Source organism: Macrotis lagotis, chromosome X, assembly GCF_037893015.1.
Source record: "Macrotis lagotis isolate mMagLag1 chromosome X, bilby.v1.9.chrom.fasta, whole genome shotgun sequence".
Classification (NCBI taxonomy): Eukaryota; Metazoa; Chordata; class Mammalia; order Peramelemorphia; family Peramelidae; genus Macrotis; species Macrotis lagotis.
In genome coordinates, this window is record NC_133666.1 from 644,828,460 (window position 1) to 644,855,131 (window position 26,672).

The window sequence follows — 26,672 nt, forward strand, 5'->3', positions numbered from 1 at the left end:
AAGACTGACAGAGTGCTTTCTGGGGGTGGGGCGAGGGAAGCAAGATATGGGGGAAAATGTAAAACTCAAATAATATCTTTAATAAAAGTAAATTTAAATTAAAAAAATAATAATCATTACTATAGAAGAGGACTCGCCAGGGGGAGGAAAAGCACCAGCACCATCCATTCTGGGTTGTGACATGGATTGAATCATCAACCTAGAGACTAGAAGATGTAGTTTCAAATCTGGCCTCAGACCTTTACCAGTTATCTGAGCCTGGACACCATCTAACTGCTGTCTGCCTCAGTTTCCTCATCTGTAACAATAGAGATAGTAATTGACATTCACCCCTTAGGAATGTTCAGTGAGGATGAAATGAGATGTTTTTAAAAACTCTTTGCAAACCTTAATTTACTACATATGCTATTTACAGCTATTACAATAATATATAGTAAAATTATTAACTATTACTGTTGAATCGTTGTTGCTCAGACATACCTGATTCTTTGTGACCCCATTCTTGGCAAAGATACTCAGGTGTTTTGTTATTTCCTTCCCCAGCTCATTTTCAGATGAGAAAACTGAGGCAAACAGGTTAAATGACTTGCCCAGCTGGTAAGTTTGTGTGTGTCTGGGCTCAGACTCCTGACTCTGGGCCTAGCACTCTAACCACTCTGCTACCTTACTGCCCACCTCTATGAGTACTGTCTAGGATTACATGGCAGGGAAGCATGGCCTGGCAGAGAGAGGTCAAGTCTTGTCTCTGAGATGATCCTGGACTTGTGATTTTAAGTTGCCTTTGGCAATTCTCTCAGTATAAATAGCAAACGAGTTGCCAGTCTTTGTTTCCTCCCCAAGAGCTTCAGGCAAAATGAATAGATTGATTTAATTTTTTGACCTCCTTGTCCATCCACTTTGCTTCTTGAAGCAGCTCCCTATCAGAATCTAAGTTTTTCTATCTGGTTCTCTTCTATCCACTTCTGATCCAATAGGTGCTGCCTGAGCAGCAGCAACTGAGGAGGGATAGGCAATCAAGAACCCTGGATGGGAAGTGAGGAGACCTGAGTGTATGTGCCCTGGTTTTGCTTCTTACATACTGTGTAGCCTGAAGCCGACCACTTAACCTCCACTGGGCCTCAGTCCTCTCATTTATAGAATCATAGCCGAATTTCTCTGGACCTTGTCAATTTCCAGAGGCCATTCCTTACTACAAAACTTGCAAGATAGTTGGCTTTTTTTTTTTTCAGTTTTACAGTGAGAGGCTGAGGCACAGGGAGGTTGTGACTTGCCCACAATCACATAGCTAGAAGTGACAGATTAGGGACTCAGTGGCCTGCAAGTTGCCTTCTAACACTACCACTCTAGGTAAATCTCATCCAGGGAGAGAGGGTCAGTAAGCCTGATGAAATTCTGGGGTCTCCCTGCCCTTCCACTTTCTAGCTGGGCAGATTTGGGTTGTCCCCAAGAGAGCAGAATATGTGCTCCTTGAGGGCAGGAATTATTTGATTTTATTTCTTTCACCTTTATATCTTCTGCCCCTCCAAGAGTTCATGGGCACATCACAGTTGCCTAATCAATGCTGATTGATTGATTGATTGATAATGCAACCCTTCCACCTATTATACCAGTACCAAAGTCAACTCCACAAAAGAAAGTGACTTCAGGTCCTGTAGCAGACCAAGGGAAGAAAGTAACAGCACTCAGACCTAATGTTTTCTCCATCAAGAAACATTTATTAAATTCCCTACTATGTGCAAAGTATTGGGGATACAAAAGCACCAAGACAACCCCTGCCCAGCAGGAGCTCACAATCTGTAAGACCACACATGTGTAGCTCCAGTTGTGTGACCTGTGAAAGCCATTGAATCCCTCTGGGCCTGAGACCTATTCTTTTTTTTTTTTTTAAATGAAGAGATTGACTGGAATAACCTGTAAGGATGCTTCTGGCTTTACATCATAACTTCATGGGACTGGAACTGGATGGACCTCTCAGAGGCCATTGAATTGACCCCCCTCATTTTATAAATGAGAAAGTTGAGGCTGGGGAAGGTTAAGTGAGTTGCCTACATGGATATGGGGCAGTTAGATGGCACCCCAGGTAGAGTAAAGGTAAAGTAAAAGTAGAGTGAAACCCTGAAGTCAGGAGAACCCAAGTTTAAATCTGGTATCAGACACTTGGCACTCGCTGGGTGACCATGGATAAATCACTTAACCCTGAGTGCCTGGCATTCAGGGCTATCTCCAATCATCCTGATTCATATCTGACCATTGGACCCACATGGCTCTGGAGGAGAAAATGAGACTGATGACTTGGCACAACCTCCCTCATTCAAATCCAATTCACATACTTGTCATGGCATCAGCTCCCTGATGTCATGGTTGTCTTTGAGAATGAAGGACAAACATCAGTAGACATCACTATATCCATTGACCTTAAGTCATTTCACCTTGGTTTGAGCCTCCCATTTTATCTATTGGTAAATTAGAATAATATTATTTATCTCTGCAACTTTATAGCTGTTGTGACAAAGATCTTTTGTAAAATTTAAAGAGCTAGGGGCAGCTAGGTGGCGCAGTGGATAAAGCACCGGCCCTGGAGTCAGGAGTACCTGGGTTCAAATCCAGTCTCAGACACTTAATAATTACTTAATAATTACCTAGCTGTGTGGCCTTGGGCAAGCCACTTAACCCCATTTGCCTTGCAAAAACCTAAAAAAAAAAAATTTAAAGAGCTGGAAAAACTGAATCACTATTTAAAGATACAGCAGATAGAATACTTGAAGATCCAAGTTCAGATGTGGCCTCAGATACTGGCTGTGTAGACCCTGAACCAATCACATAACCCTGCCTCCCTCAGTTTCTTCATCTGTAAAAGGGAATAATAGTAGCACCTACTTCCGGGGTACTTGTGAGGGTCAAATGAGAAAATATTTGTAAAGTGCTTTGTAAAATTTTAATGCTAGCTGTTGATAATAGTGGTGATAGAATTGGAGTGGAGGTACAGTCAATGAGGTTAGTCATTGGTACCCAAACGAGTAATTGAGCCAACTGATAATAGTCTGGCCTCCTTTTCAAAGAGAAGCTGTTACCATGCCACCCCCCTGGGAAAGGAGAGACCATTTGTCAGAGGACTAGGGAGCCCATGTAGGGAGGAGAATATTAATGATTAAGCCTGGCCTCTCTGGGAAGAACAAACTATCAGGGGTGCCTCTCGATTTGGTGAATAAACCACAATTAAGGGGCACCTTGCTGTGGCAATCGTTTATCCACCCTTCCTCAGCCAGCCCCCCGGCAGTGTTGGAGCTGTTCAGCTCTGCAGGCCTCCAACAAGAAAAGATTCCATTAAAATAACTCGCAAATGGTTTTGATCAATTGAGCAGTGAGAATAGGGAATGAGTCATAGGCAGAGGTGGGAGGTGTGTGTGTGTGTGTGTGTGTGTGTGTGTGTGTGTGTGTGTGTGTTTTCAATATTTCAAGTCTCCATGATTTCTTCTGTGTGGAAATGTCATCAACAACTCAGATTACAACCCCCCAAGTACACACCTCAATAAGGGGGGATAGGGGCTTCATCAGTTGTTTTGGATGATTTTCGCAGACTGTGGTGAAAAAGGCCTGGGAGTCACTGTGTGAGAACCCAGATTCTAATATGCGTTCTATCGTTTGTGGGTTCTGTGACTTGAGGCAGCACTCCAACCCATCTGGACCTTGATGCCCACACTTGGAGAAGGGAAGAACAATCCTGGCCCCATATGTAGTGAGGGGTTTTGAGTAAGAAGCAAAAGGATTTGGTAAACTTCAAGCAGTAGTGATTATATTTAGCTAGGTTGGGTCCTATAAGGAGACATCCAGCTTGGTAGATGGGCCAGAGCTTATGTTTCTCTAACGTGTGTCTTGGAGGCCCTCAGGTCATTTCCACACCACAGTGAAGAGGGTCATTAGAGTGGAGGAAGGATCCTACATATGTATATATGGACTTCAATTCATCTTGATCCTTTTTTTTAATTCTCATAAGTAACTTGTCTTTTGTTACCTTTGTTTCCAAAGGTATCCCTTGTTTATACTCAGAAGGAAAGAGGAAAAAATGTTTTCACTAGTTTCACACTCCTGCCCCTGGTGGCACATTCCTATTCTGATAGCTTATACAATTTTTTGCACCCCTTTCTTTCTACGAAAGAATTAAGCACATTTTGTTCTTGTTGTTTTCATTTAAATTGTAATCAATAGGGACAGCTAGGTGGCGAAGTGGATAGAGCACCGGCCCTGGAGTCAGGAGTACCTAAGTTCAAATCCAGTCTCAGACACTTAATAATTACCTAACTGTGTGGCCTTGGGCAAGCCACTTAAACCCATTTGCCTTGCAAAAACCTATGAAAAATAAGAATTAAAAAAATTGTAATCAATAGATCTCAGATCTTATGTTTATCAGTGGTATAAAACACTCTGGCTGAAAGGACATGTAAAGTGGTAGTGAGTTCCCTGTCACTGGAAGTATTTGTATAGAGCTCAGTTGTCCTGCAGATTTAAGGAATGATCACCTCTTGGAAAGAAGAGATAGTAGTCCTGACTTGCTTCGACTGCAGGTGGAGTGGTAGGTGGCCCTTTAGCCGAAGCCCACATCCGAGAAGAGATAAGCAGAGAACTCCATAGTTGTGGGACAGGGCAGGGAAGACCTCCAGAAATTGATGCTGCCTGATCATGGAGAAAACAAGTTCTAGATTTCTCTGTCAAGTAAATTTTCTTTAATCTCCACTTCTGGAGACATTGGCCTTGGAACCAGGAGATCTGGGAAACTTGATTCTGTATCTGCCCCAAGATTCCAGGCTTGCTCTTGGCTCCTCTGGCCACCCTCTTTCTAGAGGTTAAGTATAGATTGGCTAATCTCCAAAACCCCTTTCTCATCCTTCAGTTCCCTGAATCTATGGAAACCAGCGACTGAGGGACTAGGGAAGAGCCCCCCTCATAAATCAGCACTGTGGACTCATCCATAGCCTTCTCCTCTAGCAGGCAGACAGCCCCACAGCATTTAAAAGCAAAACAAAAGCTTCCAGGTTTTACGTCTTTTCTTTCTCTTTCCCTGACGCATGTTTGGGAGGGGAGCCAGGGGAGAGCAGGAAGATTAGGAGCATTAAAAAAAGCCTGAAACTAAAAATAAAAGGTGTCAAGTATTTACTAAGGTGGTTTTTTATAGCCCACGATCCCTTACGTGTAAGCAGACTTGAGGCCCTTTATGTAAAAAGAGGTCCTATTTTGAACAGCTTTTGTGTTGAGAGGAGATGGAATCTGTGTGCAGGGTGACTGGGGAGAAAGCATGGGGCGGTGGGGGCCAGCTGACGTCCATCCCTGAGCAGCAGCAAGGCCACAGGCAGCCGCAGCAGGGGCAAGCGTGGGCTGCCAGTCTTTGGTGGGTGGGCAGCCCTTAATGGAGAGGCAGGATAGTGGCAATTTTAATAGATGAGGCACAGTGGTCACAGGCTCCAGTGTGGGCTGCAGTGACGGGTGCAGAAAGCCTATTTTCAGTGTTAAATTCTTTGTTTTCATTAATTGAGCCTGGTCTGTTCTCACCAGGGAGAGCCTAGTTGATGTAACTGGCTCTTCTCTTGCTTCTCTCCTCTTTCCCAGAAAGGGTTCCTAGTATCAGCGTCATCATAAAAGCCCCTATTTCTGGAACCCTTTGCAATATAAAAAAAATAAATAAATAAAAAGGACTTGACTCATAATAGCCTTGTGGGATAGGTAATGGATGGTATCTCTATATGGATCTGTATCACTATATAGATTGGGGGGAGGGGTTGGGTTTTTTCACTTAATGAAAGCCAGAACAATGGTTTAAAAATTTTAGACATGACCCTGGGCAACTTACTTCCCCCCCATAAGCTTCAGTTTTTTCATGCACAAAATGGGGTTAGTATAAATTTTTAAAATTAAAGAAAGGAATTCAAAGGTCAATATTTTCAGCCCCCTCATTTTACAGATGAGGAAATTAAGCCCTAGAGAGGTAAATTGCCCAAGATGACATAAGCAGTAATTGAACCCACGTTTCTCTGATTGCCAATTTGACCACCTCTTTCTGCTATGTCACACAAGGTCTGGCTTTGAATAATTGTATAGTGGGAAGAGAAGAGGACTTTGAAAACTTTAAACTACTATAAAAGGTGTTATTTGTAATCATCTGAAAAACCTCAGCATGTCCCTTATGGGTCATCATGTAATAAGTTGCCAAGAACAATTGGTAACCCACTTTACTGGTACAGTAAGCTACCCTAGGTCACTCTGCCTTGGGAACATAGCATTCATTCTACCCATTTTATAGATAAGATAACTGAAGCTAGGAGAGTGGCAGGCTTGCTCAGAGTTCCCTGCCCTGGCAAGTTAGGGATATGGAAACTGGGGTGTGCAGTTGAGTCTCTCAGTTCCCTGTGTTGGACAACTTCTACCATGTCGGTGCCCTGCTGCCTCAATGGTGTCTGGGAAGAACAGCCACACTACAGAAGAGCCCACCTGCAGGGACTCTAGTCTTGGGGTCTCACACTCCCTGTCATCCCCACCTCTAGTTCTGTCTCCATTTCAATTCTCTTGTTTTTGAGGCAGGTCATATTGTAAAAGAAGAATTGTTCTCCCCAGAGGCCTCATGGGATTTTCAGGGTTGTAGTGAATAGAAAGAGTATGAAGTATTAGTTTCCATGGCCCTTTGCTTAAACTGGGAAGTAAATGCAGGGCAGGAAACGTGGGAGATAGTGAAAGAAGCTCCCTGTAGGATAATTACATGGAAAGGAAGAAAGGATGGTAGTTTGGGTAATTAAACATAGAGCCATAATTCATGGAGCTGGGAGGACATTTGGAACATGGAATGTCAGAAATTAGGAAACGCAGGATGTCAGAGCCAGGAGAGACCTTAGAACCCAGAGTGTCAGAGCTAGGAGGGAGTTTTGAACACAGAATGGCATAACCAAGAGGGCCATTAGCATACAAGATGGCAGAACTGGGAGGACCCCCTAGAACCCAGGATGACAAAACTGGAGGAAAACTTTCAGACTTTATTCTACCATTTCAAACTTTTTCTTTTTTATTTCCCCTCTACCTAGAACCCATCTCCCAAATTTAGTCTCTACCAGGGTTGAGACCACCCAAAAGGACTTCCCTTTGATCCCATCCACTTCAGTCTCAAGTCTTACTTCATTAATCTTCCACTCTCTCAAATACAACTCTGATCCCTTCTTTCTCCCAATCTTTTTTGAACTGCAATGCTAGAATTGGCATCAGGCATGGGGTTTGAATCCTGCTTCAGACCCCTAGCAGTTCTGTGACCCTGGACCTCATTCAGCCCCTCTGAGCCTCACCTGTTAAATCAGGATGACGCTAGCAGCCCCCCACCTCTCAGGCTTATTCTTCTGAACCAGCCAAAGACTGTGTATGTAAAGTGCCTGGCAAAGCTTCAGACACCATAGAAACGTCGGGCTGTTATTCTTACCGAAATAATCACGATGCTATAATTCAGCACATTTCACTTTATTGTTCCAGCTAATACCAATTCAATTCAGCTCAGCTGTCACTGATTAAGCCGTCATCACGTCTGAGACACTTTGCCATCTCTGCCTTCACCAGCACTGCCAGACATCTGGAAGCAGTCGCCTCCTTGCTACTTGCCTGACACCCACTCACATCTCACTTGTACCATCCTAGATTTAGAGCCGGAAGGGCCCTCAAAGGGACCATCTAGCCTGACCCTTTTGTTTCCCAGTTTTCATAGAAAACTGAGGTTGTAACTTCTTCTGGGTAACTCAGGTAGTTTGTGTCTATGATTCCAGATGGAACAGTCAATCAGCAAGTATTTATTAAGCTCCTACTGTGTATCAGGCCATGTGCTAAGCCCTGAGGATTGCAAAGAAAAGCAAAAAGAGCCCCTGTTTTCAGGACCTTACATTCTAATGGGGAAAACAACACAGAGAGAAAGAGAGATAGGTAAAATGCTAGAGATTTGGGGAATTGATGAAACAGCTTTAAAGGGGAAATCTCCAGGTCTCAAACAGTCTTTGAGAAGAGCCTTAAAGGAAGCCAAAGATTCTGTGGAGCAGAGGAAGCAGAGCATGCAGGTAGGCATGGAGGACAGAGATGGGAGAGAGAAGCCTGAAAAGGCTGGCCAAGGTGTAAAGAGTTTCAAATACCAAATCAATTGATCCTAAAGGTGATGGGGAACCACTGTAGACTGTGGGGTAGGAAAATGACATCATTCCTGTACTTTATTGAAAAGATCACTTTGAGGGGCAGCTAGGTATGCAGTGGATAAGCACCCACCCTGGAATTGGGGGACCTGAGTTCAAATCCAGCCTCAGCCACTTAATACTGTCCTAGCTGTGTAACATTGGGCAAGTCACTTAACTCCTCATTGCCTCTCCCCCCCCAAAAAAAACAATCACTTTGTGTGCTAGTTGGGACTTGGGAGTGAGAGAGGGTGAGGGGGTAGAGAGATTAGATTGCAAAAAGACTTGAGACAGGAAGATCTTATTGTAGGCAAGAAGAGCTGAGGGTGGGAATCAAGGTGTTAGTTATATGAGTTGACAGAAGAGGTATAGAAACAAGGTTTAGTGACTGATTGACTTTGTGAGGAGAATAGACAGGAGGACTTCAAGATTACACCAAGATTGTGAATCTGAGGGACTGGAAGAATGGTTGCACACCCTACTGAAGGGAAGTTCAAAAGAGGGGAGAGTTTGCGAGTAAGGACAGGACACTTAGTTCTGTTTTGGATTTAATAAGTTTGTGATGACTGTAGGACATCCTGTATTTTGAAATGTCCATTTTAGGCAGTTTGAACACACAGAAGACTTGGGGCTGGGATATATAGTTCTGGCAGTCTATTGCCTAGAGAAGATAATTGAACCTGTGGGGAGCTGGTGAGAACATAAATAATATGGTAGAGGATGGAGCCCCAAGCACCCTCCCTTTGGGGACACTCCCAGTTAATAGGGATGACATGGATGAAGATCTAGGACCAGAGACAGGATTGAACAGGCAAGTAGGGAGAGACTCAGGAGAGAGCAGAGTCATGAAAAGCCAGAGAAAAGAGAATATCTTATCAGGAGAGGGGTAGATGAAGATCAAGAAAATACCAATGGGGCAGCTAGGTGGAGCAGTGGATAGAGCACCGGCCCTGGAGTCAGGAGTACTTGAGTTCAAATCCGGCTTCAGACAATTATCTAGCTGTGTGGCCTTGGGTAAGCCACTTAGCCCCATTGCCTTGAGAAAAAAAAAAGAAAATGCCAATGGATTTGATGAGAGATCACTGACAAATTTGGAAAAAAAGCAATTTCAATTCAGAAAAATATGAATGAGAAGAAAGGAAGTCTAGGCACCATCAGCAGCCTTCTCAAGAAGTTGGAGGGGTCTTTCCACTGAACTATGCTACCTCTCTGCAATCTCCACCCTTCTAAAGGAACTACTTTTTCCAAGGTCACCAACCTCCTCTACCAAATCTATAACCTTTGCTCAGTTCAAACCCTCCTTGAGCTTTCTGTGACCTTAAACTCTTTTTCATTGGGAAATCTCTTCTATTTTAAGCACATGATGCTGTCTTAGGTATCCTCTCCCTAACCCTGTGGCAGAGCACAAGTGGCATAGCATTGGAAGACAAAGGACCAACCTGGGCTTGCTTCCTGGCCCTTTGGTGACCTCTGTCAGGTCCCTCTTCTATAAGATGATGAGATGAAGTCGATTCCATCTCAATTGAATTCACTTCCAACCTAAAATTCCTTCTTCCCATTAATTTAAAGTGGATATTCCTCAAGGATCTAGCTTCATCCCTCTTCTTTCTACATTCTCACCTAGGGCAGTCTCATCTACTGTGTGTGTGTGTGTGTGTATAAAAGAGAGAGAGAAATTCCTTTGTAATTTATGGTCTTAGAGCATTGCTAAGGGTGAAGGCAGGTCAAGTAGCCATGGCCTGGTCAACTGATTTTAAGATTATCTTGGTAACTGTATTGCAACACATTTGATTTCTTTTGTAATCCTGTATGTTTTATGCTGTAAAAACATGATTCTGAGCCAGGATCTATAGGCTTCTCCAAGAAAATAAGAAGCCTTGGGTTAGAGGAAGTGAGAGGTTAAATAACTGTTACCTTGGTCTCACAAAAAGCATGTTCCAGAGGCAGGACTTTGATTCAAGACCTTCCTGATTTCAAAGCCAGCTCACTCTCTCTCTCCACTATGCTTAACTACCTCTCAGTCTTCATTTTCCTATTTAAATAAAAGTTAAAAGGCATCTGACCCTCAAATTCTTAAAGTATCTATTAGGATCTTGAAAAGCAGGCTCAATGCCCCGAGGATTCCTCACCACTTGCTGTAAAAAAGCCACAACACCTACCTGTAGTGTTGAAGGCCATAGAGATCCATGCAGCAAAGATTGTACTTCCACAGCATGCTGAGGTAGGGGCTCCATCCGCTGGGCTAACCATGTTTTGGAGAGGCCTCAGTCTAGGGTTCCTCACAGCCGCCCCAGCCTCCAGTCAGCCTGTCTGAGATATTTTCAGCTTTGCACAGTTTGGGTCTCTGGGCTGAGAATTTCATAGACTGGTTATTTCTTGAACTGTTCATTGAACTCTAAAGGATCTAAATTCTTAGATTTGGTTGTTGTTGTTTAGTCACTGGAGTGGTTTGCCATCTCCTTCTCTAGTTCTTTCGGCAGATAAGGAAACTGAGACCAACAGGAAGAAGTGACCTACTGAGGGTCACATGGCTAGTAAGTGTCCCAGGCCAGATTTGGACTCAGACCTGTAGAAGTCTTACAGACTCCAGGCTATTGTGCTTTCCATTGCACCACCTAGCCACACCATCCTTATCCATTTGGGCCTTTCAAACCTTGTATTTGACCTATTTGTGGACATAGTTCTTGACCTGATTGTGAAATAGCTCAATAGGACAGCCTCAGGCCAGGCAGCTGAGAGAATTTCTGGTCGTGTAGATGCTAACCAATGAGAAGGCCTGGACGGAATTCTTCCCTTTGGCTAAATTTAATATGTGACTACTACAGGCCCCAAGGTACAAAATGTATTGGATAAAGTATTACAAAGTTGTAAATGAGCTTCTCTACCAATAAACCTACACCATGAAAATCACTGGATTTTCACATTGGTGTCCAATTAGCCCAGAAGGAGTCCATCCATCCAGAACTCAGTGGAGCAAGGAGTCAATGGATAGACTGTACTCTCCTTCATCTTACTGACCATTTCTTGCCTTCTTATTTTGTCCTAGACCTAGTCACTATATGGGCAAAGGCTGAAAAAAAATCTAAGGGGATCTTCCCAGGACTGTAGTAGCATAGAGAAGCTTGGGGCTCTTAGCCTTTCATGTATGGCAGTTTGGAGATGTCTTTGACCTGATTCTCCCAGCCAAGGGATGCAGTGGCTGTTCCCAATGTCTGGAGCCTCCCCACCCTTCCACCTACTGACCTTCCCAGCTTCCTTTAAGATCCATCATTTAGCAGAAACTTTCTCCAACCCTCTCTTCATTCTGGTGTCTTTCCTCTGTTAACGTTTTCCTATTTCTCTTGGATGGAGCTAGTTGTAGATGGTAAGCTTCTTGAGAACAGGGACTTTTGCCTCCTTTCATATTCCCCCCCCCTCGTCTCTCAATTATAATACCTGTGAAAAGTAGGTGCTTAATAAGTGTTTATTCAATGAAGTTGATTCATTGAAGCTGGGCTTGGAATCGGGAAGATCGGAGTTCAGATGTTGCTTCAGGAACTTAATATAGCTAGAGGACCCTGTTTGCCTCAGTTTCCTCAACTGTAAAATGGAGATAATAACAGTTATTGTGAGGATCAAATGAGATCATATTGGTGAGTTGCTTGGTATATAGTTGGTGCTTAATAATTAATTTCTTCCCTTTCATAATCATGTTCTTTTTTTTAAATTTTCAGTCTTGTTCTTAATGCATTAATTTACATAGGATTACAAAGGAAACCAATTGTATTGAAATAGTCATCCATATACTTAGCAATAAACAGTTTCCTAACCTAGAGGGTCTCATACTCAATGACATTCTATGGCCTCATCTAAATCACTGCACCCCAGACAAAGCTATCATGTGATAAGTGTGTTCTCGACTACAGAAATCCAACGACAGGAATAAGGTCAGATGATGTCTAGCACCATGTGCCATCCAGGGTGAAGCAGGCCAAAAAAAGCCCATGGAAGAGCATTAAGAGGTGCTCCTCCGGAGTGAGAAGGCTCCTTCACACAGTGTGATAACAGCACCTTCCAACCTCCAAGCATGACTTTGCCTTAGGTTGTGGGCTTGGGAGGTGACAGAAATTTTCCTCAGAAGGGAGTCCCTAGCATCACTGGGGCTTAATAAGCACTTGTGGACTGATTCATGGGCTACTCCTATTCCTCAAATCCTCGGGGTTTATAAAAGCTTTATAAATCAGTCATCAAGAAAAGGTCAATCTACCTCTTGAGAACCAACTGATGAACTCCAAGTGCAAATTGTTCTCACTTTCTTAATTTTTCTCAGCTTGTTTTATGATGTGGCTAATATGAAAGTATATTGTTGCATGTTTTCACATGTATTTTTAATATCATATGGTTTTCCTTCTCCAGAGAGAGGGAGAGAATTTGGAACTCAAAATTTAAATTTAAAAAAAAGGAATATTAAAGAATAAATAACAGATATTTCTTAAAGATAACTCAATCTGCAAGCATTTATTAATGCTTACTTTAGACCAGTGCCCAACTCCTGCCCTCAAGGAGCTTCCATTTTTATGAGGGCAATGACACATGTGAATCAGTAGCAAACTAAGGTGGAAGGCAGCCACAGCACAGAAGGCACACTTGAGTGTCTCTTTAGTTTCCCTGGAAGGCAGGCAGGGCATGAATGGAGAAACTGGCTCCTGCATCCTTATCCCAATGAACTAGGAGTGCCTGGAATCCCCAGGAGGGAGACACCACTGCAAGAGACAGGGACCAGCTAATCCTTGGCTGCTATTTTTTTTTAATTCTGACCTTAACACATACCAAATAAAACAAGCATGTCCCTGTAAAGATTAAATGAGAGAAAGGAGATTGTATCCAAAAGCAGAGGCCTCTAATTATCAAACTCTCTTGTCCTAAGTATAGGCTATCCCAAAGTTAGAGTGCTATTAAACTATTTAAAAATATTAAATCTGAAAACTTCACTAAGACTTTTGGGATAGCCTATAGATATCACCAATTCAGTGTGGAACTTTCAAAACTTTCAAAACTCCTGCTTGTCTGTGACTCTTTCTGACATTCGTTCTTTTTCTCTTCTGTATGTTTTTAAATGCCTCAGTGGCCCTCTCTTTTATCTCTCTCTCTCTCTCTCTCTTTTTCTTTTTAGCAAACCCATCCCTTCCTTCTCTCTCACCACCAAAAAAACAATATATGTGTGTACATATAAATACATACATAAAAACACAAACACATATGCAAAACCCGCATAGTTAGCAGTTGATATAGTGGATGAAGAGATGGGTCTGGGGTCAAGAAGACCTGAATTTAAATTATTTTTTTTTTGCAAGGCAATGGTGTTAAGTGACTTGCCCAACCAAGGTCACACAACTAAGTAAATAGTAAATGTCTGAAGTCAGATTTGAACTCAGATTCTTCTGACTTCAGGGCCAGTGCTCTATCCACAGTCACCTAGTTGCCCCCTGAATTTAAATAGTGAAACCCTGTCTCAGACACTTACTAGCTGTGTGACCCTGGGCAAATTATTTAACCTCTGCTTCATTTTCCTCATCTGTAAAATGGTGAGGATAATAATAGTAACCATTCCCCAGCATTTTTACGAGAATCAAATGAGTCAATGAATAGACGGTACTCTCCTTCATCTTACTGACCATTTCTTGCCTTCTTATTTTGTCCTAGACCCAGTCGCTACACACGGGTGGATGTACAACCTTAAAGCAGCATTTAAATGCTACCAATACAAACATGCATGTATATATAAATGCATACGTGGCCTTTATGTGTGTGCACACATGCATAGTTAAGGAAAGGGGCAGCCAGGTGGTTTAGTGGATAGTGTTGAACCTGAAGTAGGACCACCAGAGTTCAAATCTGACTTACTAGCCAGAGTGAGAATAATTTGCGCTTGAAGTTAATCAGTTCTTTCTTGCAAAGTAGATTATCTTTTTCTTATTGATTGATTTATCAGCCATGAAGAGCTTTGGACTTACTAGCTTTATGACCCTGGGCAAGTCATTTAAGCATGTTTACCTCAGTTTCCTCATCTATAAAATGAACTGGAAAAGGAAATGGCAGACCACTAAAATACCTTTGCCAAATAAGTGGGGTCATGAAGAGTTAGACATGACTGAAAAACAAATAAACAATGACAAGTCAAACAAAACAAATTCTCACACTGACTGTGTCTAAAAATATATCCCTTAATCTTTACCATGTCTGTCAGGAGGCGAGTAGCCTGCTTCATCACTGATTCTCTGAAGTCATAACTAGCCATTGGGTTCTTAAGTCTTTATTTCAAAGGTTTTTTCCTCCTTTAGTGCTATTGTCATGGCTTTCTCCATTTTGCTTCCTTTACTCTCCATCATTAAATAGCCAGTCACAAATTAGTGTGACTTAGCAAATGTACCCTGACTCAGCCCCATTATTCCGATTTCAAGTGTATGTATTTCCACAGGGCTGGTATCAGGGGCCATATTTCACATAGTTATAGCCTCAGGTAGCACTATTTTGAGTGCATAGAATTCTTCATTCACCATGATCAGGACCTAGCTGTCTTCCCCAGGGTTCTCAGACTCCATCCCCTTCATAATTTTTGAGAGTATTTCACCCTTCCCCCATTTGATGGAAACTTCTTCAGTTTTCAGTTTATTTGGGGGGGGTTTTTGTGATATAAGAAGAGGTGTTATAAATATTTTTGTGCATATGATTCCTTTTCCTCTTTATTTGATCACTGAGGTCTCATAATACTATTACTGAATTTAAAAGTATCCCAGTCGAGGGGCTTCTTGGGCACAGTTCCAAACTACTTTCCAGAATCTTTGGACCTATTCATATCTCTGGCATGGCAGTAATGTTCCTGTCCTCCTACAGCCCCTCCACCAATTATCATTTTCCCTTTTTGTCATCATTGCCAGTCTAATGGGTGGGAAGTTAGAACCTCAAAATTGTTTTAATTTGCATCTCTCTAATTATTAGCCATTTGGAACATTTCTTTGTAAAAATCTTGGTCTCTTGGGGGTTTTTTTTTTCCTTTGATAGTTCTTTGAGAACTGCCTGTTCATTTCCTTTGTGAGGTCAGGGAAATGGAGGGTAGTAGGAACAGAGCCAGGCCTTGCAGGGTTGGTAGGTTTGAGATGGAGAGAAGGAAGTGATGAAAACAGGGTCACTAAGGCAAGAAAAGGAATAATAATAGCATGTGTTACATGGAGCAGCACAGTTTGTATAGCCTTAGCTCAGCATCCCTGGGAAGAAGGTGGGGCAAGTATTATCGTCCCTATTTTATGTATGAGGAAATGACACAGAGAGTCAAAGTGGCTTGACCAAGGTTAAACAACTAATTAGCAACAAAATTTAGTATAGTGGAGAGACCCATTTGGGAGCCAGAAGATTTGGATTCAAATTCTGCATCTAGCACTCACTACCTGTGTTGCCTTGGTTAAGTAAGTCACTTTGTGTCCCTGGGTCTCAGTTTCCCTTTCTGTAAAATGAATGTTGGCTTCCTTCCAGCTCTCTATCTAGGCTTGTGTGATCCTAGATCTGCCTTCCACAGTCTTCTCAGATATGGATCTAGATGTGCTGAGACCAGCCTGACTGAAATGTAGAGGGTGGGGAAGGTAGTCTGCTTGGGATCCTATTCATTCATCAGATTTTGAAACTGTCTTCTTTATAAGCACCTCAGGTCAGAGTGTAGTAGCTGAATTGCCTTGGTTTTTCCAAGCCTGTCCATATGCATGCAGCCCAGACCCCACTCTCTTAGCTTGTGGGCCATTCATGAACATAGATGGTGCTTCTCCTCCTGCCCCTGAAGAAAGGGACCCCCAAGATCTGCAGAAGGGCCTCTGACGACCCCCCTTCCCCAAGTAGAGCTCTCCTATGACTAATGCAAGTTTGTCACATGACGAGGTAGGTGTTGAGCTCCATTCAATGGGGGCGAGCACGTGTGTGAGTGACAGTCACGGGGAGCGGGGGGTGGGGGGCCTTGTCTTGGGTGACAGAATCACAGTCTGTTCTATTACTTTTCTCCCCTCAGTATCCCCCCCACCCCTTGCTCAACTGAGCCCAGATGGCAGTAGGTATCTTGGAATGGGCACTGGATGTCGAGATAGGTAGCAGAATTGGAATTCCAGCTCAGCACTTCAGCTCCTCTTTGACCTGAAGGCAAATCACTTAACCTCTCTTAGTTTCAGTTTCTTGACTCTATCTCAATCCTGGCTTCAGTATGAGCCTAGGTTCATGATTCTCCCTCGCCCCCAGCCTTCCCCCTCTACCCCCTATCCTTCCCCACCCCCTGAACCCCAGAGATTCATTTGTAGCTAGATGGTTTGTCTCCTGGGCACATGTTCTAAACTTCCAATCTTGGCAGAGATGTTTGGTGATTGTATGAATGAATGACTGGGGAAGTTGGGTAGTGTCAAAAAAATGTATTGGGAGTGGATTCGAAGATCTCAAAAGCCTCTTCCATCTTTCAATCCTATAAGACTCTTGAGGCAGGAAGACTAAAGTTCAAATCCACTCTCAGATACTTAGAGCTGTGTTACTCAGAGCAAACCACTTCAGCATCTTTGCCGAGAAGACTCCAAATGGGCTCACAAAGAGTCAGGCACAACTGAAATGACTGAAAAGCAACCAGAAGACTTTCTGGGACCCAGGGTCATCCTACCAGTATGTATTAGATGCATTTCTTGAACCCTGGTCTTCCTGCCTTTGAGAATAACCTTCTAGGGATGGCTAGCTGGTGCAGTGGATAGAGCATTTACCCTGGAATCCAAAGGACCTGATTTCAAATATGACCTCAGGCACTTAGTAGCTGTGTGACTCTGGACAAATCACTTAACCCTGATTGACTCCCCCAAAAGGAGAGAGAATAGCCTTCTAGCCAGTATGTTCAGGACCTCTCAAATAGCTACATAGGTGGTAATCAGTTTTATTTATATAGTAGAATCTTAAATTCCTTAAGAGCAGGGATCGTCTCACATTAGTCTTGTAACATTTTTTTTTTTTAGGTTTTTGCTAGGCAATGGGGTTAAGTGGCTTGCCCAAGGCCACACAGCCAGGTAATTATTAAGTGTCTGAAATCAGATTTGAACTTGGGTACTCCTGATTCCAGGGCCAGTTCTCTATCCACCACGCCACCTAGCCACCCCAAGTCTTGTAGCATTTTAACACAAGACTTGGCACAGTGGTCATTTAATACTGATCATTTTATGTATAAAGCACTTTTTTTTTTGTACAAACAACCTTGTAAGGCAGGACTGCTAAATATGATTCTTCCCCTTTTCCAGATGAGAAAACTAAGGCCTTGAGTGATACCTGAGAAGTGAAAAATGATCGGTATTCTTTACACTTTGACTTAGAGCTGGAAAAGGGCCATAGAGATCAGACCTTCTCATTTTATAGATGAGGCAGTGAAGTCCAGAGGCTTGCTGAGGGTCATATTGTGACTAATATCAGTCAAGCCCATCTATCACCCTAACAACTTGTCACTGCACTGACTCCTTCCATTTTGTCTTTCTCCCCAAAGTTGTGTCTAGGCTCAAGGAAAACTTGTATATCTAGCAGATCCTTCCTAAATCTGGGGGTTTATAGCAAAGAAACTGGTCCTGTCCCTCTACTGTATAAACTGCCATCGATGTCTGCTGGAGAATATACAGACTCCGGGGGCCGCTAGGTGGTGCGGTGGATAAAGCACCGGCCTTGGCATCAGGAGTACCCGGGTTCAAATCCGGTCTCAGACACTTAATAATTACCTAGCTGTGTGGCCTTGGGCAAGCCACTTAACCCCATTTGCCTTGCAAAAAAAAAAACACCCTAAAATAAAAAATAAATAAATAAAAAGAATATACAGACTCTGACTGGGTGGGCTCTGGGAGGCGAGTCCCAGCAGGCAGGCAGTCCTTCATGGACCCTCTCCTCGGTCTGTGTTTGTCCAGCTCTCTAAACAGATTGGTGCCAGGCAGGGGGCGGGTCCTGAAAATCTCAGGATGACACAGATGGTCTCCTCCTGCAGCCTGAGCTCCCCTGGGCTCTTATGGCTCATTCTTCAAGGACTCAGGAAGAGTGGCATGCCTTTAACATGTAAAATGCCAGTCCCAGGGTCTGAAGCCACCAGCAGAGAGAAATCTTCTCTTCCTGTACCTTATCATGTGTCCTCTAATTCCTTTGTACTCCTTGCTCAGGGACTTAAAACTAGAAACAGGAACACCCCCCCCCCCCAACCAGGCCTGTGTCAGGAAGTTGTAGTTCAGTCATTTTTCAGATCATTTTGGCAGTTGAGGAACTGAGGCAGAGTTGAGTGACTTGCTCAGGGTCACACAGTATGTGTCTGAGATTGGATTTGAACTCAGATCCTCCTGTCTCCAAGCCCAGCTCTATCCCTATGGCACCAGCTGCCCTGAATCAGGGAGACTTGATTTCAGATCCTGCTTCAGACTGTGTCACTTCATCTCTGCCTCAGTTTCCTCAACTTTAAAACAGGAATAAAGACGAGCACTTCCCTCCCACATGGTAGGTGCTTCTTTCTTTCTTTCCTCCTCTTTTCTCCAAAGTCTTCAGCTCTTCTTTGTTGGTTCTGTGACTTTGATCCCCTTCCCCGAGTTTCATTCTTGAGTCCACACTCACCCCATTGCCCTAGGAGGTCAGTCATGGCTAATTGCCTCACTTTGTGAGTCCTCGGTTGGGTGAATAAACAAGTCAGTGAGGTCTGAGTTAGAGGAAGTAACCTCTTTTGACCTAGGGTCAAAAGAGCATCGAATCAGGATCAGGAGACACGGATTCTTATTTCCCGAGTAACTTTAGAGTTCCTGGACCTTACTCTCCTCCATCTTCACAGAGGGGCTAGATCCTGTCCTACCCCTGGTACCATCGGGAGTGATGCTTTGGGAGAAGAGCAGATGGGAAGTCACTTTGACCCTGGCTGCTAATCATTTGCTGTTTTCATCTATGGTCTATGTGGTCTATGGTGGTCTACCTGATGATACACGGCAGCAGAGACGAATAGAATCAGGGGTCACAGATTTAGAACTGGCAATCATCCTGTAGTCCCATCTCATTCTACAGATGAGAAAACAGAGGCACCCGGAGTTTAAGGTACCTGCCCAAGATCACACACAGTAGGGGAGCAGAGGCTCTAAAAAGAAAGGCAAAAGACAGACCCTGCCCTCAAGAAGCTTGGTTGGTTGGTTGGTTGGTTGGTTGGTTGATTCTTGTTCTTTGTTACTGAAGAGGACCAAAGTGACATTGTGTTTAAGACAAATTACAGTGTGTCTGACTGTAGCTGATCAGACCAATACAAGCTTAGAATGCTCTACCACAGGTCGGCCACAAATAGTCCAGGTGAACACCTGGGGTGGGTACTCTAAACTTATGGATGTCTCATTTCCTTTGAGTAACTTCAATTCTGCCCTCCTCATAGAGGGCAACCGCCTCTGATGAGGGCATGCCATTCTGGGCGGTCCTGTGCCAGTGTCTCCCATGGTATACAATCATTTCTAAAATCCTTCAATAAGACCTTCAGGGTGTCTCAGTATCACTTCTTCTGATCCCACTGTAAGCTGTTGCCCTGTGTGAGTTCTCCAGAATATAGTTTTTTTGGGCAAGGGTCAAGAAACTTAGAGTGTAATGGGAGAGACAGCTAAGTACAAACAACTTGTAGACAGGATACACAGGAAGGGCTCAAGAGGGAAGGCACTAGGTCTAAGAGGGATTGGGAAAGTGTTCCTGTAGAAGGTGGGATTTTAGTTGGGACTTGAAGGAGGCCGGGGAAGCAGGAGTGCCGGGGAGAGTTTGACTTGGGGGACAACCAGGGAAAGTGCTTGGAGGCCAGAGTTGCAGGGTCTTGTAGGAGGAATGGCCAGGAGACCAGAGTCTCTGAATCCAAGGGATTGTATGTGGTGGGGTGGAAGAAGACTAGGATGGCATGAGGGGGTCAGGATTTGAGGAGTTCTGAGAACTTAGAAGCACTGGGGAACCTTTAGAGTGTATTGATTGGGGGGGGGAGGTGGTAGGGAAGGAGGTTTGTAAGATGGAAGAAAACTGTGAAGATGGGGGAAAAGAGCAGGTTAAATAGAACTTCAAAAGCCAAACAGAAGAAGTAACATTTGATCCTCTCAGTAATTAAAATAGGGCAGCTAGGTGTTGCAGTGACTAGTCAAAACTCATCTTCTTGAGTTCAAGCATTTCCCAACTGTGTGACCCTGGGCAAGTCACTTCATCCTATTTGCCTCAGTTTCTTCTGTCAAATGACATGGACTCTAGGATCTCTGCTGGGAAAGCTCCAAATGGGGTCATAAAAAGATGGACAAAAGTGAAAACCACTGAACGTTAGTCATGGTAATAGGGAGCCAATGGTGTTTACTGAATAGGGGAGTGACATTCAGTCTGCATTATATGCAGTAAACATTATTATTAAGACCTTTAGGGAAATCCCTTTGATAACTTGAGTGAAGGATAAGACTGGATTAGGGAGGGACAGCTTTGAGGTGATAAGGAAAGTAGCATTGTGGATGGAGAAACAATGTTATCAAATGTTATCCATGTTATCAAAATTAACAGGCCTTGTTTTGGGGGGAAGGAGGGATAAGGTTTAGGGTGAGAGATAATGCGGGATCTGGGATGACTTCCAGGTTTGGAGCCTGGGTAAGTTGGGGGAGGCTGGCTCCTCTACAGTAATAGGGAAGGGAGGAGGAGGGGAGCATTTGGACTCTGAATTCTGATTGAGAGATGTTGCATTTAAGATGACCAGACATGCAGTTCAAGATCTACAATAGACAGCCGGAGACAGGGGACTGAAGTCAGGAGAGAGGTCAGGAGAATCATTTGCATAGAGAAGATAATTGAATCCATGGGGGGTGATGACATCAGAACAGCATTTTGTGCTAGGAAAAAAACTGGAAGCAAAGCCAGCGCCCATCGATCGGGGAATGACTGGGCAAATCTCAATATATGAATGTGTTAATTGGCTGTAAGAAAGGAAGATAGGAGGAAGGATAACTGTAGCCAACAGCTTTGATGGAACGCTTTAAGATTTGCAGAGCACTTTCCCAGGTTGTCTCATTTAATCCTCACAGCCACCTGGGAGAGAGGTATGATTAGTATTTCCATTTTTCAGATGAGGAAACCATTTGAATCATAAAGAGTCACAAGAATCAGCCAACTTGATCCTGATGAGAATCTAATGAGAAAACTCACCTTGCTCTTCTCCCGGAGTGGGGGTGGGGGGTGGGTACCACAGATGTGGAGTGTGTAGTATCCTTTTAGGTGGGTGGGTTTGGTGTGTTTGTTAGTTTTGCCTAAAGTAGGATCAGAAATCTGGACCTGGAAGACCCTCAAATGAATCCCCTTTGGGCAGTTAGTTGGCACAGCAAGTAGAGCCTTGGACTCAAATCAGAAAGAACCAAGTTCAAATCTAGCTTCAGACACTTCTTGGCCATGGGACCCTAGGCAAGTTACTTAATCCCATGGGCTTCAGTTTGCTTTGCTATGATTGTAGTGGAGCTAAAAGAACATCTCTGTCCCAGGAGGGCAGCTGCAATAGAGAGGTTGCTGAGCCTGGAATTGGGAAGAGGAATTAGAGCTCCCTCTGCCAGGGGTTGATGTTGGGTTTTCCTCTTCTAGCACCCTTCCTTCTCAGCAGCCCCCTCAGGTAGGCCAGGGTGGGGTTTCCAAAGCACCTCAGACAGACGCATGATCTCATGAGCTTCTCCTAGCGCAGGCAGATCCTCTAGGCAGTATTATGCCATTCTACAGATGAGGTCAGTTGGCCTCCCCGGAGAGGCACCTGCTCACACTGCTTATTGAATGTCCCCGTGGGATTCCCAACCAGCTCTGTCTCTGACCACCCTCATCACCCTGCTCTTGTTTCCCCCCTCCCAGGACAGGTCCCCGAGGAGGAGGAGGCTGGACAAAATGGACAGAACCGTGGGAGCCGGGCCCCCCCCAAGATGGTGTGCATGAATGGCACTGAAACAGCCCAGCTGAGCACCAAAGCCAAAGCCGAGCGGAGGGTCAGCGCCTCCTCCAATCCCTCCCGCAAGGCCTGCTCAGCCAGCAGCAAGATCCGCCGGCTGTCAGCTTGCAAACAGCAATGACCTTCCCCCACCCCAAAAGGTGAGCAAGGGGGAAAGTGGCTCTGCTGAGGCCTCTTCCAGCTGAGCACCGCAGCATGGCCCACTTCAGGAGGTAGCCTGTCCAGCCTTTGTGGCAGCCACCCCTCGCCCTGCAGGCCTCCCTTTGGAGAGGATACACAAGTAGAAATCATTTGCCAAAGGAAAGTGTTGATTAGAAGGAAGGTCTTTTTAGACCTGGGCCTAGGAAAGAGTGGAGGGGAATCTCTTGTTCTGATGAGTACCAGGGTCACATCCTACCAGGAGGGAGGCTTGGCTGCCTCCTAGCTTGAGTATAACTGGCAGCTCCCAACAGGGAAACTGGGACTGGAAGATTCCATTCCTCGCCCCCTGCCCCCCCAGGGCCCTCCCCCACTCCAGTCCAGGAGCTGCTTCTGTACCCATTGAGGATGACTGTGCTTTGGTGTGTGGGTGGATGACAGAGCCCCTGCGTCTGATCACAGCCAGTGAGTCTCCGGTGCCCCTGCAGCCGGGGCCAGGCTGACTCATCTGGACCACGGCACCGACTGCCCTCAGGGACCCCAGAAAGGAGGCAAGAGCCCCAGAGGAGTGCTATTATATTCTGAGTTCTAAAGGCCTTCCAGCTTGGAGGTCTAGAGTCTCAAGCCTCATCTCTTTTGACCTTCCATGCTATGATTCTGAATGTCACCCCCATATTCTCTCTGCCTCCCCCCCTCCATACATGGTAGGGAATGTCTCTCCAGGCCCTTGTTTGGCCCTCCCTGTTGAGAAGAGACTAGCAGGTGGGATCCCACCTGGTATGGGTTTTGCCTCTTTCCTAATCTCCTAAACCCAGGGGTGAGTGGGTTTTCTGGCTAGGCTGCATAGCTAGAGGCAGCATAGCATAGAAAAATCCCATGTATGTCTTTGACAAGCTCCAGCAGCTATTCAAAGGGAATCCAATATATCAGTTCTGGGGATGGAGATGTGCTGCAAGACACAGGCAGCCCAGGGGCTTCTTGGGAGTCTTCCCCATCCTTTACCAGCTTCTCAGAAAGCCTTAGATGCTGCTCCTTCTGAGAACCTTTTGCTCACACTCCTGACTGATGGTTCCACCAGAACCCCCAAACCCCCCTCCCCCATTTTTCTCCCTTCCTGGGCTGGAAGACACAGTTCTCATGCTTCCAGAGCATATCCTCTATCCGTGTATCAGTGACTCATCCCTCCTCCTCCTCCCCCTCCCCTTCCTCCTCTCCTCCTCCTCCTCCTCCTCCTCCTCCCCCTGGCCCCCTGGCCTCTCTCTCCCAACATCCGCCTCCTCCCTACTCAGCAGCCTCCAAGAGCAGAGCAGCTCTTATCTTCTGGAATCAGAACCAGCTAGGTAACATGGGAAAGTGCCGTAGCACCCACCCACCCCACCCCCATTGCTTCTCCCACTCCGTTTCAGTGAGCTAAAGGCTTTCATGTTTAATTCATAGATCTGCAGTGAGTCACCCCTAATGCAGGCAAAGATGTCAGCAGGAACCTGGGACCACATCACCCCATCTCCATCACCACCCTGCCCTTTTGCCTTTTATCCTTGATCCCCGAGGGAGAGCCAGACCTGGGCTGGGCTACTCAGAGAGAGAGCTGATGTTTTTGGAGGAGCCTTACATGCAGCCTCTGAAGCCAAGAGCAGCCAGCCAGGACTCCCAACCCAACCCCTTACCCCCTGAGCTCTGGACTTTTTCCTGTCCTGTAAACATGAAAGGTGCTAGACCAGGTCCTCTCCAAAGTCCCTCCCACCATTGAGTCCTATGACTTTAGACTGCTGCACCCAGGCCTCTTATTTTATAGTTCTATAGTTTATAGACAATCATTCCCAGACTTCTTCTATAATCCCTAATCCTTCATCTTCTGGGGGGCTTTCAGAATCACAGCCTTTGGAAGTCAGAAGGGGCCTTCACCAGCCTTCCCATCCAGCCCATACACCTGGACTAGAATCCCCATTAGAAGTCAGCCAACAGAGAGTCTTCCCACCTCAATTTGAGAGGTGGGGGACCCACTACCTGAGGCAACCATGGATCTTCAGGAGAGTCCTAAATGGTTTCCTTTTTCTCCCCTAATTTGTGACCTTAGGTAGAAAACACTTCCTCCTTCTCTGAGCCCCATTTTCCTAAAGTAAAAATGAAAGGACCAAATAATCTTCCAGTGAGCTTCCATTGAAGCTCAGAGAGGCCCTGTGGTCACAAAAAATAAAAAATTAAGGTTAACAAAGGATCCTTCCACAAACAATGAGGTCTCTAAATCACTCTATTTAAGAGATGCTCTTTCTGTGCAGAGGCATTGATTATCAAAATCTTTGCCTCCATTTAGCCCTCCAGGTACCTCCCATGAGGAAGGGATCTTTTCCTTATAGAAATGACAGCTGGCAAGAGGCCCTGCCACATCACCCCAACTCTGCCTCTTAGCAAAAGGGGAGGGGGGGTCGGGTACTGAATCTGGAGTCAGGATGACAAGGGAAGAATTGAGAATGAGAAGACCTGGGTTTGAATCCAGATTCCCCCTCTCAGTTGTGGCCCTGGGTAAGTTGCTTCCCCTTCTGGTCCTCAGTTTCCTCCTCTGTAAAATGAGGGATTTGGAATCTTTAGGTCTCAAACATGAGGTCCACACAACCCAAACCAGATTAAAATAGAATTGGAAATGTATAACAAAACAAACAGAAATACAATAAAACATCAGTAATAAAGCATTTTAAAACTGTCAGTATCATGTCTGCAGGGATCCTTTTGTACAACTTAGTGTTTACTCCCATCCCCTTTGACCCTTCCTGTGGGTTCCAGTTTTCTCCTACTGGATCAGAGATAATAATGATGATAACTCTATTTGGGGCCCCTTGAGGATTATTGAATGTTCTCCTCAGTCTTCTGATGGAGGCAGATAGATAGCAGTGGAAACTGAGGCAGCCCCCCCGCCCAGGCCCTTGTTGCAAAACGTGAAGATTTGGGAACCTGGAGGCTGGTTGGGGCTGATGGTGGGGCCAGTGCTTCTCTGAGAGCCCATTTTAATGACTCCATTCATCTCTTCCTCAGCATCCTGTCTTGCGGGCTCCATGGGCCAGCGAAGCATCCCAGGCCATTTGTTCTCCGTGTCTCCTCTCCTCGCCATGGACACATCCCATCCCCTCACCCATCCCTTCCCCAGGCGAATGAAACCTCCACTCTGACTCAGATCAGTTCTCGGAGTAGACAAGCTGCAGGTTGCTGGGGCCCAAGAGGAGGGCGTATGGGGCTTGGTCGCAGGCCTCTCCAGATGTTCCCCTGGCCCAGTCCCCCCACACACCTACTGGAACAGCGCCTTTTGCCAATCAGCCCATCCCCAATTCAGCATCTCCATCCTGCACTGCTCCCCCTTCCCCAAGGTGATGGGAGGAGAAGCGCCAGGAACTCCAGGAGGGAAGCAGAGATGGCTCCTCTCTCTGCTCCCATCCTCCCCATCTGTCCGTCCTGCCTGATTGTCCATCCATCCTGTTTTCTACCAGCCAAGTCCAGCTGTTCAGTGAGAGCGTGCCCGCCCTGCCCTGCCCTGCCCTGCCCTCCTTCCAAAGGTGGACAACTTCTGTGCAAAGCCATCATAATGCACTTTATGTTTTAAACTACTGGTATCTATTTTTCCCCCCTTATTTTTGTTTTTACTTTACGATATATTAGAGATTCTCCCACACATTGTGATGTTTAAACAAATCACAAAACAACAGAAACAGGTATTAAAGAAACGAACCTCTCCTATTAAAAAAAAAACTGCGTTGCATGCTGTACAGGGCTAAGAGGGAGACTTTGAGTGGCTACTTTTTTTTAAGGAAAAAAATAAAACAAAGAGGTGGATTTGAGCTGTGGTCATCAGAGCTGTCTGGAAATTCTTGAAAGGGGTTTGTGGGGCAGAGCTGTCATTACCCACCTTTTCCTATCTCTCAACCTTCTAAAATGTTACAGAGCAAGAGACACAAGAATCATAAAAACCAGGGTTGAAGCCTCTTTGCTACTTTCTTGCATTGTGTGTCCTTGGTTCAGTCTGTTCCCTCCCCTGAGCTTGTTTTCTCATCTGTGTTATTGGATTAGGTCATTCCAGTCTTTAACATTCTGCTGTGTTCTAAGATTCCTTCCAAGTCTCCAAATTTGTGAATCTTGTACTTTTTTTTTTTAACCTTTTTTCCTGGTATAATTCTCTCCATATAGCTAAGGGAGGACACCCAGGAAAGACTTGGGCTTTTTAGATTTCCTCTTAACTTAGTTGTGTGAACTCTTGTGCTAAGGTCTACCTAATCCTGAGGTATGGGGGCCAGGTGAATGTTGGGAGATGTTGGAGACCCAGAGGCCCTTCCAGTTCTGCAGAAGACATATATGGAAAGGATGCCCCCATGCTTCATGAGAATTGACTGATTTGGAGAACT

At 44.9% G+C, this 26,672-nt stretch overlaps 1 protein-coding gene across 3 annotated transcripts in view; it reads left to right on the plus strand.

Annotated features, from left to right (window-relative positions):
- The window catches only part of STK11 (serine/threonine kinase 11), a 178,549-nt gene extending 152,425 nt beyond the window's left edge, over positions 1 to 26,124 (plus strand). For all 3 annotated transcript variants that reach the window (XM_074204528.1, XM_074204533.1, XM_074204532.1), the window contains 2 exons: positions 22,053 to 22,286; positions 25,315 to 26,124. In XM_074204528.1, coding sequence (XP_074060629.1) covers positions 22,053 to 22,267 — 215 coding nt within the window. In that variant the 3' untranslated portion in view covers positions 22,268 to 22,286; positions 25,315 to 26,124. The remainder of the gene's footprint in view (positions 1 to 22,052; positions 22,287 to 25,314) is intronic.
- Positions 26,125 to 26,672: the final 548 nt, after the last annotated feature.